The sequence below is a fragment of the Petromyzon marinus genome, chromosome 64 (assembly GCF_048934315.1).
Source record: "Petromyzon marinus isolate PM22_M1 ecotype Great Lakes invasive population chromosome 64, UKy_Petmar_22M1.pri1.0, whole genome shotgun sequence".
NCBI classification, from domain to species: Eukaryota; Metazoa; Chordata; class Hyperoartia; order Petromyzontiformes; family Petromyzontidae; genus Petromyzon; species Petromyzon marinus.
In genome coordinates this window covers 1,855,693-1,873,955 of record NC_133730.1, presented here as the reverse complement: position 1 = coordinate 1,873,955, position 18,263 = coordinate 1,855,693, and the positions used below count along the sequence as shown (strand labels likewise).

Sequence of the window (18,263 nt, the reverse complement as noted above, 5' to 3'; positions counted from 1 at the left end):
ACTGCATGGGTGACGTCACACCAGGTCTCACCTTGAATTCTAACGTAAACTCATGAAGTCAAAAACAAAGTTATCCCCGTCTAGCCTTTACAGACCATTGGGGCAAGTGCTGATGGCGAGCTCCTACGAAGGCTGGCTCAGGGTGGGTGGCCAGCACCACGCCTGACCGCCCTCTTTCTTTCTCCCCAGTGGCGATGTTTACACACGGCATCATACTGTACGATTATTCGTGGAGCGATACGGGTGTATGGATGATAGGAAGAGTGGACAATAGGAGGGTGGGTAACAGGCGTTTCACTGTAGTACCCAAGTGTCATGGTGCAGTTTCCCAGGTGTCAATTAAAACATTATAGTGCCACCTTCAAGTGGCTCGCCAACCAATCATTGAATGAGTGAACTCACAGTTCAATCATTGAATGACTGAACTCACAGTTCAATCATTCGTTCGTTCGTCAAATGAGTGAACTGACTGTCGACGCGGTGGATGCTGCCTGCGCAGGGGACAAGGGGGCCACGTGCCAGTCGTGCGGTCAAGTGCCGGTGAGGACTTTGCCGGGCGTGCCGGGACCTCAAGGACCACCGGGGCCCCCCGGTCAGCCAGGTGAGATGATGGCACCACGACGCAGCCCCGACGCAGCACCACGTTGACGAATCTATGTCCGGGAATCACAACGATTCACATTGCACCTAGCGGTCAAGTCAGGCATGCCGGCGATGTCTGTGGTAGGTGAAAGGCGGGGGGACTAATTGAGATCCCCCCTCCCCCCCCCCCCGAGTGTAGACACAGCAGAAGGATGATCGATGCTGTGGTGCGGCTGTGAGATGACTATCGACTCGTTAACCGCATCACGTGTGTACAAGGCGCGCGGTCTTGCATCCCTCCCTGTGCGATGTCTCTTCTCAAAGTTGTCAGCGATCGGTCCTGGCCTTCCTGCCGTTTATCTCCGCCCATGATATTGCTCTGGAACTGTCCATCAGACGCTCCCGGTTGCATCCACTTTTTGTCGTCAACATCAATAGACTTTCTTTATTGGAAGCGCCCGTCAAAGGTTCCAAACCCGGCTGAGTCGGCCGAATCGATGTCAGCGGTGCAGATCTGTCAGTGGCAAGTCGTACATTGGTTTTGTTTTTGGAGAAATCTGCAAATTGCAATCACAACAAGGGGTGGGGAGCGAGTTTCAAAGCTTCGTCTTTTAATTTCGAAAAAGGCGGATCGACCCATTTTGTTTGTAATTTTGACAAAAAAAGCCCACAATTTTTACAGCAAGATGAAGACCCGACTCCTTTAACAGTGACAATGTGCACAATGTGGGTGTTTGTGAGCAGGGGGTTGAGAGACCTGGTACGTTAGTGGAGCAGGTTTTTGAAGGACTTACGGTGAACCACTTTGGTGGAGTGGAGAGGTCACCGTTGACGTCTAGCATGCAGCAGGCGGCACGTGTTGTATTCTCCCAGTTGGCGACAATCGTTCAAATTTAATTCGCTCTCTTTCCCGGCTTCTCGTACCTGTGTCGTTCCTTCATTATGCAGGGTGCTTCTGGAGCTTCGGAGCCCAAAGTTCTCGAAACTTTTGTGATCTGCCACAATACGTTTAATCCCATTCTTCTTGCATTGTTGCGGAGGGCTATTGTGAATGTGTCAGGCTTCTCAACAAAACAAGGCCTGCATCATCGGCGTAGTCGAGGTCGGCAAAGTGGTGGTGCCGGCCGATCCTTATGACCTGCGTCGATGGGCCGATATTACAACGCGAGGTATCGCATAGCGGGGCGGCTGGCGGTGAGGGCGCAACCTTCTGGCATACGGATCCGGCAGCCAGTTGAATTGCCGTTCATCACAAACACGGGTGCCTCTTCTCTTGCTCACGTCTCTGCCGTGCAGGGAGTCCAGGCGGCAGTGGGCCGAAGGGCGACAGCGGCTTCCCTGGCTCTCCCGGCTTACAGGGACCTCAGGTAAGGCCCAGCCACATCTCCCCGTCGTTACCTTATCATCGTTACCACTTTGGTAGAGTGGCGCAGAGGTCAACTTTGGCATTCGGTTATGGATGTTTGTGACCAGAGGACTGGACAGAAAAAAACCGAAAAAGACGTTGAATATAGTTGAAAGCAAAGGATCATTGAGTTGTTATGGCAGCCGAAGGAGGGAATGAACATCCAGCGGTGGACATTGTCATTCGAAATACTTTTTCAGGAGGATCCTGTCAAGTTTTCAAAGTAGGGGCTGGTAATTGCTATGTGTTGGCCAATTCAGTAATTTGCTAATTATTTTTCAAATTTGGGCCATGGACTACATTTCTTCGAAATTACATTACGGATCTTGAACACCCACTGCGAAGAATGCGGCACGTGTTTTACAGTTAATACGCGCCGCAGTTATAACCAGGGTGGCCTGCCGGATTCGAACCACGAACTTCTACGACAAGGGCACAAGCGTGCCACCGCCGTGCCATGTAATTGCCCAAAGCTGATGATGAAGATGATGATGAAAGGGAAAGAGTCAGTCGTAAGGCAGATTTGTCACTGCCCAAAGCATCTCCCCGTCCCTTCTGCTCTTCGCCCATCAGGGCAGCCCGGGGGTGCCGGGCCACCCCGGGGACTCTGGTGAGAAAGGGGAGCCCGGGGATGCGTCCTCCTTCGAGGGGCTCGCCGGGGACAAGGGCGAGCCCGGCTCGTCGGGTATGCCCGGGAGTCCGGGGGCCAGCGGCCTCCCTGGCCTCGACGGGCAGCCTGGGAGCCCAGGCCCAAAGGGGGACCCGGTGAGTGAGTGGATGCATGAATGGGTGGGTGAGTGAAGTGAGTGGGTGGGTGGGTGAGTGAAGTGGGTGGGTGGGTGAGTGAAGTGAGTTGGTGGGTGGGTGAGTGAAGTGAATGGGTGGGTGGGTGAATGAATGGGTAGGTGGATGGGTGAGTGAAGTGAGTGGGTGGGTGGGTGAGTGAAGTGAATGGGTGGGTGGGTGAATTAATGGGTTAGGTGGGTGGGTGAGTGAAGTGAGTGGGTGGAGGAGTGAGTGAGTAAAGTGAGTGGATGGGTGGGTGGGTGAGTGAGTGAGTGGGTGAGTGAGTGAAGTGAGTGGATGGGTGGGTGAGTGAGTGGGTGGGTGAGTGAAGTGAGTGCAAAGGGCAAACATGAATGCTACTGGGGCGGAAGGAGAAGAAGAAGCTACTGAATCAAATACTCCGCAGTTGAACGCAGAACCTTTCCAGCAACTGGCATGGAATATAACCTACCCCGCGGTCCAACGTTTGGTTTCCGTAAAACTGTTTTGGCGCCGCTAAAATTCTGCACCCTTCGGCACGTGTCCCAACGCTCGTCGTCACGTGTCCCAACGCTCGTCGTCACGTGTCCCAACGCTCGTCGTCACGTGTCCCAACGCTCGTCGTCACGTGCCTCAACATTATAACATTGGTCAGAATATTTTTTCATGCTGCAGGAATCCCACGAGCTATCAAGCTCTTTTTCACACGTTACAACCACAAACAGTACAAAGACACGACATTATTGTCGTGTCTTTGTACTGTACAGAAAAGGCAAACTAATCACCCAAAAAACATACAAATAAAACTAAAGCATCCCCACCCTGCCACATATGATAGCTCAAGAAACTGGCTCATCGTGCTGGAAGCAGGGGTGATGAGATGCGATCCGGCGGGGCACTTAACAGAAGGGGGTCAGGGGCAGTGGCGTAGCTCTCGAGTGTGCAGGCAGTGCAACTGCACCTGGGCCCACAAGCCAGAAGTGCCCAGGCACCTGGCTACGAAGTGGGGGGCGAAATTTGACAGGGGGCCACATTTAATAATTCCCTGCGCCAGGGCCCATGCCAATCCCGCAGCGCCCACTGATGTGAGCACCTGATACGTTTCCTGCATGTGACTTCGTTGCTTTGAAATCGTTGTCGCACGAGATCCCACGTTACGAAGTTCATCTCTGTTGCTTCTCCGAGCCAACGTGTTGCTGAAACGTTGCAGTCAAGCGCAAAGTCCTTTTACCGGTAATATATTCGGTGGCCAAGGTGTGACCTCTTGCTGGGCCGGAGGACCCAACAGTTGGGTTCCTACCGAGACAACTTGAGTCAACGTTTTACAATCCCAGATCTACGTGAACAGGTGAAGGCGCGGCCCTGCAGTTTCTTGCTTCTGCCGCTGGCGACGAAGGTCCCCCACGAGAAGGAGCTCCCCTCTTGAGCTCCCCTCTTGAGTGCACTTTTGCTTTATTTTCAAAGCAGGCCAGGTGCGAGTACCCACACTTTACCCCACCGCACACCGCCCGCCGATCTACGGACGTCAGTCCCAGACCTTACGCGATGACAGGCGATCGCAGTGTCTCATCGTCGCTCGTGTGGCCGCCCCTGCTGCACAGGCACCGTTCGGATTCAAGGGAGAGCAGGGCCCCCCGGGCTCCGCGGGGATGCCGGGGACACCCGGGGAACGCGGCCCCCCAGGATCTCCAGGATTCGGGCCCTCGGGGCTTCCAGGGCAGAAGGGAACTGACGGAATTCCGGGGCGGGCCGGGATGGAAGGACCGACCGGTAAGTGTCGTCGTGTGTCTTATTAAGACACGCTGGCACACGCTGACACACACTTAACACTGACACTCACTAACACACACTGACACACACTTAACACTGACACTCACTAACACACACTGACACACACTTAACACTGCCACTCACTAACACACACTGACACACACTTAACACTGACACTCATTAACACACACTGACACACACAGGCGACGCAGAGGTAGAGGAAGCGGCTCACAATTGGTAGATTCCCAAAAAGATGGAGGCTTGCACTGGATGGAATGGATGGCTCATCTCACGACACAACACCGAACCTCCATCTCTCCGCGGCAGCCCCCGCCGTCTGGAACGCGGCCATCATCATCATCGTTATCATCATCGTCGTCGTCGTCGTCATCATCGTCGTCGTCATCATCATTGTCGTCGTCATCGTCCCCACTGCTGCTGCTGCACATTTACAGCAGCAGCAGCAGCGGCAGCGTTCAATCCACACCGACTTTACTAAGAGCCACTTCAAGGCCCCACCTCTATCTCCTGGCTTTCAAGCGACGCCAAGCTTGGCTCCCACACCTCAGAGCAATGCTCATTTATGTCCGTGAAACGCCGTGCCCGTTATCGATTCCATTATTATTGTAGCACAATCAGGAATATAATTGGGCAAACGAAAATAAAACTGAATACAAATCCACTGTAAATGAGGTGGTTGGGTGTCTCGGGGGACTCTGAGCCAACACCACTGAGACCCTGAGTGCGATTCCTGAGTGTGAATCCTGAGTGTGAATCCTGAGTGTGAATCCTGAGTGCGATTCCTGAGTGTGAATCCTGAGTGTGAATCCTGGATGTGAATCCGTATTCCACCGCGAGTGATTGAACTGGGTCCCCAGGTGTACTGAGTTGACGATCTGAACCTGGCCACCGATGGCTGCACAACCTCATCCCCCCTCCCCCACGTCATGTTCTCTAAATGTTTCACTTAATTTGCCTGCATTCCAGCTCTGAGAAGTCATCGCATTGTGTCGGAGCGTCGCGCGACGAAACATTCGGGGTGCAGGGCATTAAAAGTTCGGAATTAAATATCCTAAATACTGCCTCCTGCGTGCACCTCTCCCCGCTGTGTCCAGGTGGCAAGGGGGAGCCCGGCAGGACACTGGGCCAGCCGGGATTCCCCGGCCTACCGGGCTCTCCTGGGGAAATGGGACCCTCCGGCTCCCCAGGTAATCGCTTCCCCCCCCCCACCACCAACCCCGCGGCGAACTCCGGTCTGCCAAGTCGCTCCATGGCTGCGTGATTGAGCGTTGAGTTCGTTTGATTTGTTACGCGGATGGTGCTGATCTTGTTAAGGAGCATAAACCATCATCGCGAGAACTTCGGTCATCCTCGCAGCAGCAGCAGCAGCGGCTTTCGGTTGGCCTTCCGAAACTTTGACGGCGGTCACCGCGTCGCACGTCACTTTCAGATGCGCTTCTGCGGACGTCTGGAACGCTCCTTCCGATTTTAGACAGCCACTGGAGCTTTGCACTTTTAAATGATCTATATAAAAAAAAAACTCATTTCTTGAGAACTTCTATTTTTTTGGTTTATTGTCCTTCCCCCACACCTCTGATTATCAGAGTTGGCTACATACCCATTTTCCCAGCTATTTACTAACAGACTATTTTTTATTTTACCAGGTAAGGCCCACTGAGCTATATAAAAAAAAATTTCAGAAGCGACCTCCCCACAAATGACAGCTCAACGAAGTGGCTTATCGCGTGGAAATGTATAGCAGCCAAATACTCGACAAAACGGATGACCCGGAGAAAAATCCACACGACCACGGCGAGAGAGACATGCAAACTCCAAATATACAGCAGGCGTCAGGGTCTGAATCGATCCTGATGGTGGTGCAGGAAGTCTAAGTGATATGTTCCCGATTGCCCCTGTAATCACAGTGGTAGTTTGGTAGGTCCTAGCCGGTGATTGACACCGTGAGCACAGCAGCAACAACAAAGACATCGACGTTGTGGAGAACGAGTGAAGCAGGGTCCTGCAGGAATATTCCACAACTAACAAACGAGGTATTTAACGATCGTGAACGAAACACGCTCGGGAATAACAATAACAACAACAAAAAACAACAGCTCAAATATAGCATGATGGCAACAGGTGCTAGAAAAGGTGAGGTACATGTGCAAGAAAGCTGCTCTGTGTATCTTAGTCTGACAGTGACGCAAAGAGAACAAAGACAGTGAAAAGGTGCGGGAGGAAGAGGTGCCAAAAGAAAGGTTAGGTACAGGTGCGGGTGTGAGCTCTGCGTTTTGGTCTCGTAGGGAAATAAAAACGGGCAGGAGGCCCAGCGTCGAGCCACGCGACCTTGGCGGTGCCGGACGGGGGCGAGAGGATCGAGGCGGCCGGTCCGAGCGCGATGTCCGTGTTTTGCCGCAGGCATGCCGGGGATCCCCGGCACCCCGGGGCTGCAGGGGGAGCAGGGAGTGAAGGGTGACGCCGGCTTCCCTGGGTTCGGGATGCCGGGGGCGACCGGGCAGAAAGGTGAGTGAGGCCGCCCGTTCCTGAATGCCACCACGATTGACATTGCCACCCTCTCTCTGCACGAATAAAAATCGTACGTGTGCACGTTGAACCTCTTTCGCACCGTACGTAGCCAACCGTGCTCATCAGAATTTAAGCAAAGATCACGGGGTCGTACGTTTTGGGGGTTTGGGGCCCAGGGCAAATCCCACCGTGTGGGCCCCCCGATCGATGCCTTCAAACTAAACCAGAAGTATTACATCTGACACCCGCGACATCGAGGCTCAGGGCCCCCCAAAGCGCGGGGCCTGGGGCAGTCGCCCCAATTCGCCGTGCCCTAGGGTGGGAGCAAAACTGATTTTTATTTACCACGGCTTCTGAGCGCAACCCCAAAATGCCAGTTGGCCAGCAACAAACAGCACAATTGGCCAGAGCATTCGAATCACAACAACAGGCTTCGCGCCGCTATTTCGTGCCGAGCCTAATGCGTCGGCGGCGACCTTAGCGCTTGCCGGCCGCCACGCCAAAGCTGGGCTCGGCGTGGCCCCCCGTTCATGACCCGCCGTTGACTCCGAGTTTCCTTCCACGTGGCCGTGTCGCAGGCGTGGTGGGCGTCCCGGGGCCTTCGGGAGGGCCGGGCGCGGCGGGCCGGCCGGGACAGGATGGCACCCCAGGGCAGCCGGGCCCAGCGGGACCCAAGGTGAGCGGCAACAAGAGCGGAGCGGAGCCCTGCTCCCGAACCCACAGCGCGCGTTGCGCGTGCGACGCTGATTCTGCGTGGGCTCCGCCGCGTAATGCTACGGCGACGCCACGGAGTTGAGATGTTAATTACCTCGCATGGTATACAGGAGGTCGTGGGTTCGATCCCGACCTCGACGTCTGCTGAATATTTGGACTTTGCGTGTCTCTCTCCCTGTGGTCGTGTGGATTTTTCTCCAGGTCCTTTTCCCCTTCACATTCAGATTCATGCGTTCAGAGTATTTGGCAGCGATAAATTTCCACGTGATAATCCACTTCATTGGGCGGTCATTTGTGGCCAATCCGCTTCTGAAAAAGAGCTACAGTACGTAGTTCAGTGGGCCTTACCTGGTAAAATAAAAATAGTTCGTTAGTTCACAGCGAACGGCGAAGGGCGCAGCGGCTAATCGGCTGGTAATTCTTCCGCGGTGTGAGCGCCGAGCCAACGGTGCGTGACGAAACAACTTTCTCATCTGCGCCCATCAAGAAGGGAAGTAGTCTGACGGTCGGGGTTTTTCAATGAGAATTTGGCTGAAATTCACCTATGGCTGTCAGTGCCAGAAAGGATTCCGGCTTGAGCAGACCATGTAAGGAAGTATGTCCCCCCCCCACGCTTGTGTGTGGAATTAACAAAAATGTCCGAAGTTAATCTCCTTCAACAGGCCATCCACCAATCGGAGCGATGCACTGCTTACCGTGACAGTTACGAGGGTACGGATCTGCGTCGTTAACTGCACGACGCCAAGAGTACGATAGGAATACAAAAATGGGAGATGGCAAATGTGTTTTTTGAAAGGTGCACCCAGGTTCCATTGGGTTGCAGCTTCACCTAAACTCCCCTTTGCACTCTCTCTCTCTCTATCGTGCGGCATTTGAAAAGCAACTGACAAAAAAATGAACGACAGCCGTGCAGACGGTCTCAGGAGTGGCCCTACGACTTACGGCGCCCGTGCCGCCCGTGCGAGCGTACTCACGGTGGGCGGCGGGTGGTCGCGCAACGAGCGGATCGCACGTCGCCTCGTTCACGAGAGGGCGACTCCTTTCCCTTCTCCGTTTGTCCATCGCCGCTGATCCCTCGTTCGTCTCTTCAACGTGCAGGGGGAGTCTGGCGTCGGAGCGCCGGGTCTCCGGGGACCACCGGGAGTGCCGGGCCAGGGCGGGTTGCCCGGCACGAAGGGGGAGCAGGGATCCCCGGGCCTACCGGGGATGCCCGGCCGGCCTGGCATGGACGGCGTTCCCGGAAGCAGGGGTAAGAGCCCCCCTCGACCCAGCCCCGTGCCGTGACCTGGTGTTTGCCGGGCGGTTGTGGCGGCGACGCTGCACGTGGCCCGTGGCCCAGCGCTGTGGAGGCAGCAGCGAGGGTTGACGGATCGCCGTGGCAAATGTTGCGAAGCTCCCTTCCGCGTGGTTGTCGAGGAGGTACTGTAACCCTGCCATCGCCAGGAGAAGGCGGTGCAGCAAATTTGGACCCCCTCCTGTTCCATTCCGGCGCGTTACAAGTTGCAGTTATCATGAAAGGAGGGTCACGGACAATAAGGCAGAGGGGTACGGTACCATCAACAGCACGAGTGGCGATACGATACGAGCTGCTTCTGCCTCGCGCTCTCACGCGGCCTGCGCAGGCGCCGCTCGCGAACAGCACTTGCCCCAACAGTCTGTTAAGACTACACGGGGGATCTTTGTCTTTTGACGCTTGCGATGTGCCGCCGGGGCTCTGTCATACGCACAGGGGAGGGGGGGTCTCCGGGCATCCCCGGGCACCAAGGGCTTCCCGGCCTCAAGGGATTTGGACAACCCGGGTCACCTGGCCTACCCGGCCAACCTGGCCCAACCGGCAAGGAAGGTCAGCGGCCCGCGTCGCCCTCTCCACGCATCGTCCACATTGTCCGCTACGCCATCGTCATATGAAACATCATCAACTGCACCATCATCAACTACATTCTCACTCGTTACATCATGATTAACGACATCATCAATGGCACCATCATCCTTTACATCATCATTATCATCAACTACATTGTTACTCATTGCTTCATCATCAACTACACAATCAACTTCACCGTCATCGACCACACCATCATACGCATGGTCATCATACGCATGGTCATGATACGGTGTCACGATACTTTTCGTCTCATTTTTACCTTCCCGTTTGTATTGTTTCTCATTTATTTGTCTCACTCCTACAGTTTGGTTCACCCCGTTAGCCTGAATGTAACCTTTGCACGTGCAGTAATTTGCATGCTCAGTACAATAATAATAATAATCGATTTCAGGTTCTCCTGGCATTGCTGGGAGCAAGGGTGACCCGGGCCCTCCGGGCCTAGACCTGACCGGGCCTCCCGGCGACAAGGGCAGCCCGGGCTTCCCTGGCGTGCCAGGCCAGATGGGGCCGCCGGGTCCCATGGGCGTCCCGGGGAAAGACGGGATTCCTGGAAACTCGGGTGAGTGGGGCGTCTCGCCCGTCGGCGTGCGGGTGATCACGCTGAGACGAACCTTCACCTTTGTCCGCGGTTCCAATCGGAAACCTTTTGGCGCCGGCAATTGGACGACAAAAAAAACAACAACGCGGCTTCTTCGGAGCCCACGCGTAGCTCGGGACAGCCGCTGCCCGCAGCGGCTCTGGTTTACGCAGAGGTGGGAATGGGCCGGAACGCCCCGGAACGCCGTGGAGGGAGTGAAGATTTCAACCGGACTGCATCGTTCCGGAAGGAACCAGGGACAAGTGTAGTAGCGGCGTGTAGTGTCTATATGTACCTGTAATTATACCTGTATATACATATCTATATATGTATATACCTGTGTATCTGTATGCGTATATACCTGTGTATCTATATATATACAGGTATATATATACCGGTATATACATGTGGGGCAGGGGGGGGGGCAGGGAGTGCGGGGGAGGTGTCTCCGTCTCTGTGCGTGACCGTGCTCTGTGTACTGTGCTCTGTGCGTGTCTTCCCTCCCCAGGAGCCAAGGGGGAGATGGGGGTCATGGGAACTCCTGGGCCCCAAGGCCCCGTGGGGCAGGTGGGGGGTCCTGGCCTCGCTGGCCCCACAGGTGACCGCTCCCCGAGTTCAGTCAACTGACACTCGCCCCTCTCGTTGTGCCTGCCGTCCATGATGGCACCTGCGGTGTTGGTGCTGTTTATTCCGTGGTGTTCGTGGGGGATTTGCCGGGCGCTGTGCGTGGGGCGGTGTGTGTGCCGGGTGTGGATTGTGAACTGTGTGGTGGTGTTCCTGACTCGGTCACTTGTATTTAGTATTTTTGGTCAATGACTCAAAACCGGCACTACTTTTAGTTCTCGAATTATAAACAGAATGACGGACATGCACCACCACCGTGGTTCAAAGGTCAGCACGCCCGTGGCCAGTTTGGTTCGATTTCCCACGGCAGCAGAGTTTTCCGGAATCCTCACCGCCTCTATCCACGCAGCGGTGTGAATGGGTACTGCCGCAGTTAGTCGATGGGCAGGCCGCGTGTGAGGGGTAGAGCGTGGGTATGGCCGCCTCTTCCGATTCACCTGGCAGTCGGCGTGGAAGGGTAGACCAAGTACTCTCTCGAGCTCCCTCTAACGGAGGCAGTCATCATTGCTCACTGCTCTCCACTCCTCCCTCAAATTTCACTTTCTTTCTCGAGCTCAGCCCATGACCCCCCCTTAATACCCCCCTCATAATCACCAACGTTCCTGCTCCCTCTTCATAATCTCATTACATGGCTACCACTCATTCCCCATTCATCCAATCCATTCATCATAATTTGCTTTCATCAATTTTGCTTTTACCTAATTCACGCATCACAGATTCGCCCATTACTTCCTCTCGTCTGTTTTATTCACCGCATCTCCACCATTGCATTCACACGTACCATTCTTAGTTATCCTTAAAGCGCCTTGGCCAAGGCGGTATATACATTGCGTTAAGGGTAAGGCTCTTCCGTCAGCAGTGGCCGTGAGAGAGCAAACGAAACTCGGGGCTGCACTATTTCCCTTTGTGCGGCCAGCTTTATCGGTGGGCATTGCCTCTTTCTCTCTCTTGCTCAACACATCCTTCCCGCGCTGCTACAGGCATCGCGGGTCAGCACGGGCCGCCGGGCGACGCGGGACACGGGGGCGCCAAAGGAGACAAGGGGGAGCGAGGACTCCCGGGGAGCCCCATGACCATTGCCGACAAGCAGCTGCTACAGGGCCCGAAGGGCGAGAAGGGACAGGAGGGTACGGAGCCGCCGCCGCCGTCGTCGTCGCGTCGCCACCCGTGCATGCGGTGCACCCACGAAGATCCTTCCTGATCGATTCTGCGGTCGGGTCACGTGACGATCGGGCCAAATTTTCTGCAGTTCTAACTTAACTCGGGAATGTCTCATTTTCGCTGTTACATGGACAATGCGTATGATGATGTTAATCGTTGGCCCGGATAAATTTGAATGATATTTGAATGTGTGGTTTGTAATGGTTAATATCTAGTGTAAATCTGATTGGTTGTTCGTGTAAGGTCATGACACCTAATTTAGAAGCTGGGTCAGGTGACACGGTTAATTGAGCTTACACTGAACGGAATGAACTAGGAACCTATGGTATTGGTCATGATGATGAGGTTGTACCATTACTTAACTACTGGGTATGGTGGCTAGAGGAGTATACTGCATGTGTATTTGCGTATCTCGTGCGGTGTGTCAACATCGCCACTGGGGAGACAAAGGCAGCCAGGCGTCGTGCTAGCCACCCACCCCCTCGTGTGCCGTTCCGGCCTTCACAGGTGCTCGCTAACAGCACTTGCCCCAACAGTCTGTTAAGGCTATACGGGGGATCTCTGTCTTTGTTTTTTTTATAGTGTGTGTGGGGAGTGGTATTGTCGCGGTTAGCGCGCTGCTCTACGAACCCAGTTCGATTCCCGCTCACGGCCAAAACCAGTGACAATTATTTGAACCGGTCCTGGGCCTCCCCTAGGCCTCCCGATCCTCAAATGAGTTCCTGGTGCGGTGTGAAAACATCACCACAAGGGAGACAAAGGCGTGGTGCAAGCCATGCGACTCCCTTGTGTGTTGTGTCGGCCCTAATGGGCGCCCACTATCAGCACTTGCCCCAACAGCGTGTGAGGCTGCACGAGGGATCTTTGTCTTTGCTTGTTTTGTCCGGCTACGTGTATCTACTGTCACACAGGGAAATCGGGCCAGGCTGGGCAGAAGGGATCACCGGGACCTCCGGGTTTGCCGGGGAACCCCGGGGCCGAGGGTCTCCGCGGCACGGACGGGAGCGCAGGTGAGCCGCGTCGCCATCGTCGGTGACGTCGAAGCTGCGGGGAATGCAGCAAACGGCATGGGCATATGGTGCGAAAGAGCAGAGGTAGTGCTCTGTAGACTACCCGCTGTAAGGCATCAACAGCGCGAAGCGATGCACCAGGGTTCCCTGAGTGTTTTTAATGTATGCTCGTCGAATTATCGCCGGGACGGCTCTGAACACTTCGCACGCGATAGGCGGCTCACATCGGCAACTCGTCTAAACGCATTTTTAAAGGGCACCCCCAGTGTCAGCTGTCCCTGTGTGGCAAAAGGCGACTCAGAACCTGGTCCGCAAGTCAGTCTTTAGTAGGGGGCGATGATTGCAATGTGCAGCCTCAATTGAGGGATTCGTGGGTACATTTCTAGTCCTTGGCAAATGTGGGACTGTGTCGCTGGCACACAATGGCCTACATTGAACGAAAGATCGGAGATTCTTCTCTCTGTCGTTTTCCGTTCCAGGAGGATCTAGAGGCAACTCGCGTGAAGCAGAGAGCGACGCGTATTATGGCCGGGGCAGTGTCCGTGGCCCTGAATGAAGCTTCCAGGCTCTCACGTTGTTTTTTGTAAAACGCCCCAAAAGATCTCAAACGCGATGGCGCGTGGGCGAATTGCAGCCAAACGCCGGGCCAGTCTCAGTCCCCAGTGCGACTCGCGCGAGTCCTTTGGTCCTTCATCTAGAGTGTGCGTGCGTGTGCGTGCGTGTGTGTGTGTGCACGACGTGCTCGTGCGTTTATTTCAGGGCCCAAGGGGAACCCGGGTTCTGACGGTTTCTCAGGGCAGCCAGGCCCACCTGGCCAGAAGGGCTCCATGGGAGAGATGGGCCTCCCAGGTAAAGGCTGATCCACCCACTGCGATGTGTGCGCGGTCCACAGTGATCGCTCCGATGAAACATCCTACGGACTTGCGTCACTACCTCCATACCCACACGCAACTCCGCCTACCTCTTCCACGCACCCGACATTTAACCGTATTCTCGGGCGTGACGAGTTGGCGACCTCATTTTATAAGGCCTTCACGACTCAAGCCGTGACATGAATTGCGAGCTACCATCGTGTAACTGTCAGCACGGTGGACTTGCAATTGAGAGGTTACGGGATTCGATGGCCTTTACCTTTTTTGCTCCTGCATGCATATTGCAGTCGGTGACAGATATTTACAGTGTATGCACATTCAGCCATAGTCGCTGGTGTGTGGGTGTAAGTGTACGTTGTGGGGAGCGGCGGCGCAGCGGAACTGGTCCTGGATTTCCCGTAGGTCAACTCAGCCTCAATTAAGTATCTGGTGCTTTGTCTGAACACTGACATTGGGGAGACAAAGGCAGCCGGCCATGGTGTTGGTCACCCACCCCCGTCACGTGCTGCGCCGGCCTTCATAACAGCACTTGTCCTGGCAGCATGTTAAATGCTGCACGGGGGACCTTAGTCTGCGCGTGTGTGATGTTGCAGGACCCAGTGGGGGTGTGGGGATCCCTGGCCCCCCTGGGAAGCCAGGTTTGCCTGGCAGCCAGGGGCAGTTGGGACTCAAGGGAGACAAGGGGAACTCCGGCGCGCCTGGGATAGGAGCTCCCGGGCTGCTCGGAGTTCAGGTGAAGTTTTTGCAGCCACATTTCAGACTCTGGTCTGCTCTCGGTAACCGTATACAGGTGCGTGCGTTTTGCGTGTGCGACCTGAGCTCGATTCCCGGTCACGGCCAACACGGGTTGACGTGTGCAGTGCTGGCCACCTACCCACCCCCTCGTGTGTCGTGCTGACCTTTATAGGTGCTCGCGAACATCGCTTGCTTCTTTCGTCTGTTCAGGCTCTACGGGGGATCTTTGTGTTTGCGTTCATACTGAATGGGGAGCGGCGGTGCAGCGGTTAGCGAGCTGCGCCACGATTTCACTGACCTGAGTTTGATTTCCACTCACGGCCAACACCAGTCACGATCATTTGAACCATTCCCGGGCCTCCTCTAGGTTTACTCAGCCTCAACTAAGTACCTGGTGCGGTGTGTAAACATCATCACTGGGGATGTTAACACATCTTAGTCACACCATCTCCATGTGCATCTTTCCAGCATTCCTAGGTGCTCACGACAAGAGGGGATCTTTGTGTGTACGTGATGTGTGAACGTATACGTGTCTGTGCATGCCCCCTCCCGCCCCACGCCCAGGGAGAGCCAGGAAAGCCGGGCCAGCCAGGGGCTCCTGGACTCAAGGGGTCCACGGGCCTACCAGGGATGCCCGGAGCTCCGGGGAAAGATGGCCCCAAAGGAGATGCGGGCATCGGTGGCCTCCCAGGTAGGGCCCACCAGGCCTGTGATGCACCTGTCCCAGTGTGTTCTCACTTTAAGTTCGTGTCTCCACGTGTTTGCATGCTGTGTGTGCGTTTACTGATCACGGCCAACATCGGTGACGAATATCTAAACCAGTCCTGGGCCACCTCTAGGTCGACTGGACATCTTTGAAAAACTGCTTCATAGCTCATGGGATTTCTGCAGGATAAATAAAGATTCTGATTCGCATTCTGACCCAGCCATAAATGAGCACCTGGTGTGGTGTGCAAGAACATCGCCGCTGGGGAGACAAAGGCGGTCTGGCGTGATGCTGGCCACCCACCCCCTCGTGTGCCGTGCCGGTTCTCGCAAACAGCACTCGCCCCAGCAGTCTGTTCAAGGCTATATTTGTCTTTGTGTGTGTGTGTGTGCGCATTTGCAGGAGACAGTGGCAGGGAGGGTCCCAAAGGACAGGTTGGGCTCTCAGGCAGCCCTGGTCAACCAGGCCCCCCTGGGCCTCCAGGTACACACACAAACACACACACACGAGTATGTATGCATGCATCCTCGCCAGAGTGTCTGTGTCTCCACGGGGGTTAAGGCCATCCCCCATGCTACGGACTCTGGACACAATGTGTCCCAGACAGGAAGAAGATCATTGATTGGATTTTGAGTAAAAAACTAAATCTATTGTATATTTGTAAAAAATAATTTAATCGTTTGTTCTTAAATGCATGTAATTGTGTGCTGTTTATCACAAGTCAAGATGGACATATCTAAGTCTGTGCTATCGGGCGAACAGTGGCAGCACTGTCCTTGGCCAATCCTGGCCCAGGCCTGGCTCAAAAACTCAGCAAACCAAACGTCGACATCCCACTCAGACCGTGCAGCACTCACGCGCACGTTATCCCTACGCATTGGAAGCACGGCCAATTGTTGCTGTCAATAACTCGAGCAAACATCTCTCGATCACAGTCAGACGACGCCCGCACACGGTGGACCTGACTTGTTTTGCACGACAACGGCGTGTAATAAATTACGGCTAATACACTCGCGGTAATGACCAGGGCAGCTTGCCGGAATTGAACCGCTAACCTCTGCAACAAGCGATGAAAATGCGTTGCTGCTGACCCATGATGGAAAAGTTGATGATGATAGCAGTGATGACAATAACAATGTTGATGTTGTTTACGAGGTATCGGAGGACAGCCGGGATTTCCTGGTTCTCCTGGGGAGAAGGGATCCATTGGCAGAGACGGAATTCCCGGCACCATCGGCAGCAGAGGGGATCCAGGTGCGGACGTGCGCACTTCCGTTACGGTTTTTGTTTTTTTACACACGGTTGCCGAGCACTTTGGCCCGACGGCCCAAAACGTGAAGCGGCCAGCAACAAACGGCAAATGTCGAAGTTGCACTGAGAGTGTCGCCGTGCTCAGGTTCGCGTGGGTGTAGTGAAGCATGATCCTTGCGTATAAGGAAGTCAAGAGGCTCTATGATGGGGGGGGGGGGGGGTATAACATCATAGCGGGGAGCTGTGGGGACAGGACTCCCGACTCGCGGTGCTGAGTGTGAGCCTTGTCGGCGCCACTGAGTGGACGGAGCTATCCGCTCTTGCAGCTCGTGAGTGCGAGGTGGAGTGTGGGGGTAGTTAATGGGCAGCCACGGGGGTGTGAGTTGAGGCAGTTAGCGGGCAGCCACGGGGGTGTGAGTTGGGGCAGTTAATGGGCAGCCACGGGGGTGTGAGTTGAGGCAGTTAGCGGGCAGCCACGGGGGTGAGTTGGGGTAGTTAATGGGCAGCCACGGGGCTGTCAGTTGGGGCAGTTAATGGGCAGCCACGAGGTTGTCAGTTGGGGTAGTTAATGGGCAGCCACGGGGGTGTGAGTTGAGGCAGTTAATGGGCAGCCACGGGGCTGTCAGTTGGGGTAGTTAACGGGCAGCCGCGGGGGTGTGAGTTGTGGCAGTTAATGGGCAGCCACGGGGCTGTCAGTTAAGCAGTTAGCGGGCAGCCACGGGGGTGTTAGTTGAGGCAGTTAGCGGGCAGTCACAGTCAGTTAGGGCAACGTAGGGAGTAGGAGAGTAGATATACAAAGGGGTGAAATAGCAGTTGGGGGTAAGCTGGGTTGTGAGAGCTCCATAGGAAGTTATATGATAAATAAGTATAGTAGTGTCAATATCAAGTTTACCGATTGTTAAAATTGTGAAGAAATATATTTCATCAAATGATGTTACCCACTCTGGGTAACACAATAGACATGATTGTCGGCATCTTCTCTTGCGGTTTATATTTAACGACGTTAAGGCGCTGTTACACAGGCACTGACGCCGCTTGCTGTGTTTTCCCCTGCGCAGGCCCTCCTGGCCTCGGGACGCCTGGACCCCCCGGTTCACCTGGCCACCCCGGTGAGAAAATTTTTTTTAAAGAAAAATTTTGATCGGCCGACAGACGTCGCGTGCCACCTCGGCACGCGACGAGATCGTTCCGATATCAACATGGGTTTTCTCCCGCGTGTAAACGCTCTCGGTAATTTGTCGATAACAGCCGGCACACTGAACGGCACTCACGGCTGCCTCAGGTTCATCCCCCTTTGCCCCCAGCGTGGCGAATGGCAGCACTTCTTTGGCTTTACCAGCTAAGGCCCACTGAGCTATATAATAGCTCTTTTTCAGAAGTAACCTGACCACATATGATAGCTCGACGAAGTGGCTTATCACGTGGAACTTTATTGCGGCCAAATAGTCTGAACGCTTGACGTTGATTGTAAATGTGGAGGGAAAAACCAGAGGACCCGGAGAAAAGTCCAGGCGGGGAGAGAGACACGCAAACTCCAAATATACAACAGCAGGCGTCAGGGTCGAGATCGAAACCACGACCTCCTGTAGACCAAGCGAGGTAGTTAACATCTCCTAGCCACCGTGATGATGAGAGAGAGACACGCAAATTCCAAATATACAGCTGCAGGCGTCAGGGTCG

The 18,263-nt window shown here is 54.7% G+C and overlaps 1 protein-coding gene across 1 annotated transcript in view; it reads left to right on the top strand.

Moving 5' to 3' along the window:
- Nucleotides 1–18,263, top strand: part of LOC116956299 (uncharacterized) — a 112,818-nt gene that overhangs the window by 75,012 nt on the left and 19,543 nt on the right. Inside the window, exons 23-41 of the mRNA XM_032977803.2 lie at nt 500–601; nt 1,879–1,949; nt 2,561–2,752; nt 4,354–4,522; nt 5,638–5,730; nt 6,941–7,045; nt 7,627–7,724; nt 8,861–9,011; nt 9,492–9,605; nt 10,039–10,206; nt 10,733–10,822; nt 11,829–11,975; nt 12,921–13,019; nt 13,779–13,868; nt 14,485–14,624; nt 15,191–15,317; nt 15,735–15,815; nt 16,488–16,586; nt 17,642–17,692. Coding sequence (XP_032833694.1) covers nt 500–601; nt 1,879–1,949; nt 2,561–2,752; nt 4,354–4,522; nt 5,638–5,730; nt 6,941–7,045; nt 7,627–7,724; nt 8,861–9,011; nt 9,492–9,605; nt 10,039–10,206; nt 10,733–10,822; nt 11,829–11,975; nt 12,921–13,019; nt 13,779–13,868; nt 14,485–14,624; nt 15,191–15,317; nt 15,735–15,815; nt 16,488–16,586; nt 17,642–17,692 — 2,187 coding nt within the window. The remainder of the gene's footprint in view (nt 1–499; nt 602–1,878; nt 1,950–2,560; nt 2,753–4,353; nt 4,523–5,637; nt 5,731–6,940; nt 7,046–7,626; nt 7,725–8,860; nt 9,012–9,491; nt 9,606–10,038; nt 10,207–10,732; nt 10,823–11,828; nt 11,976–12,920; nt 13,020–13,778; nt 13,869–14,484; nt 14,625–15,190; nt 15,318–15,734; nt 15,816–16,487; nt 16,587–17,641; nt 17,693–18,263) is intronic.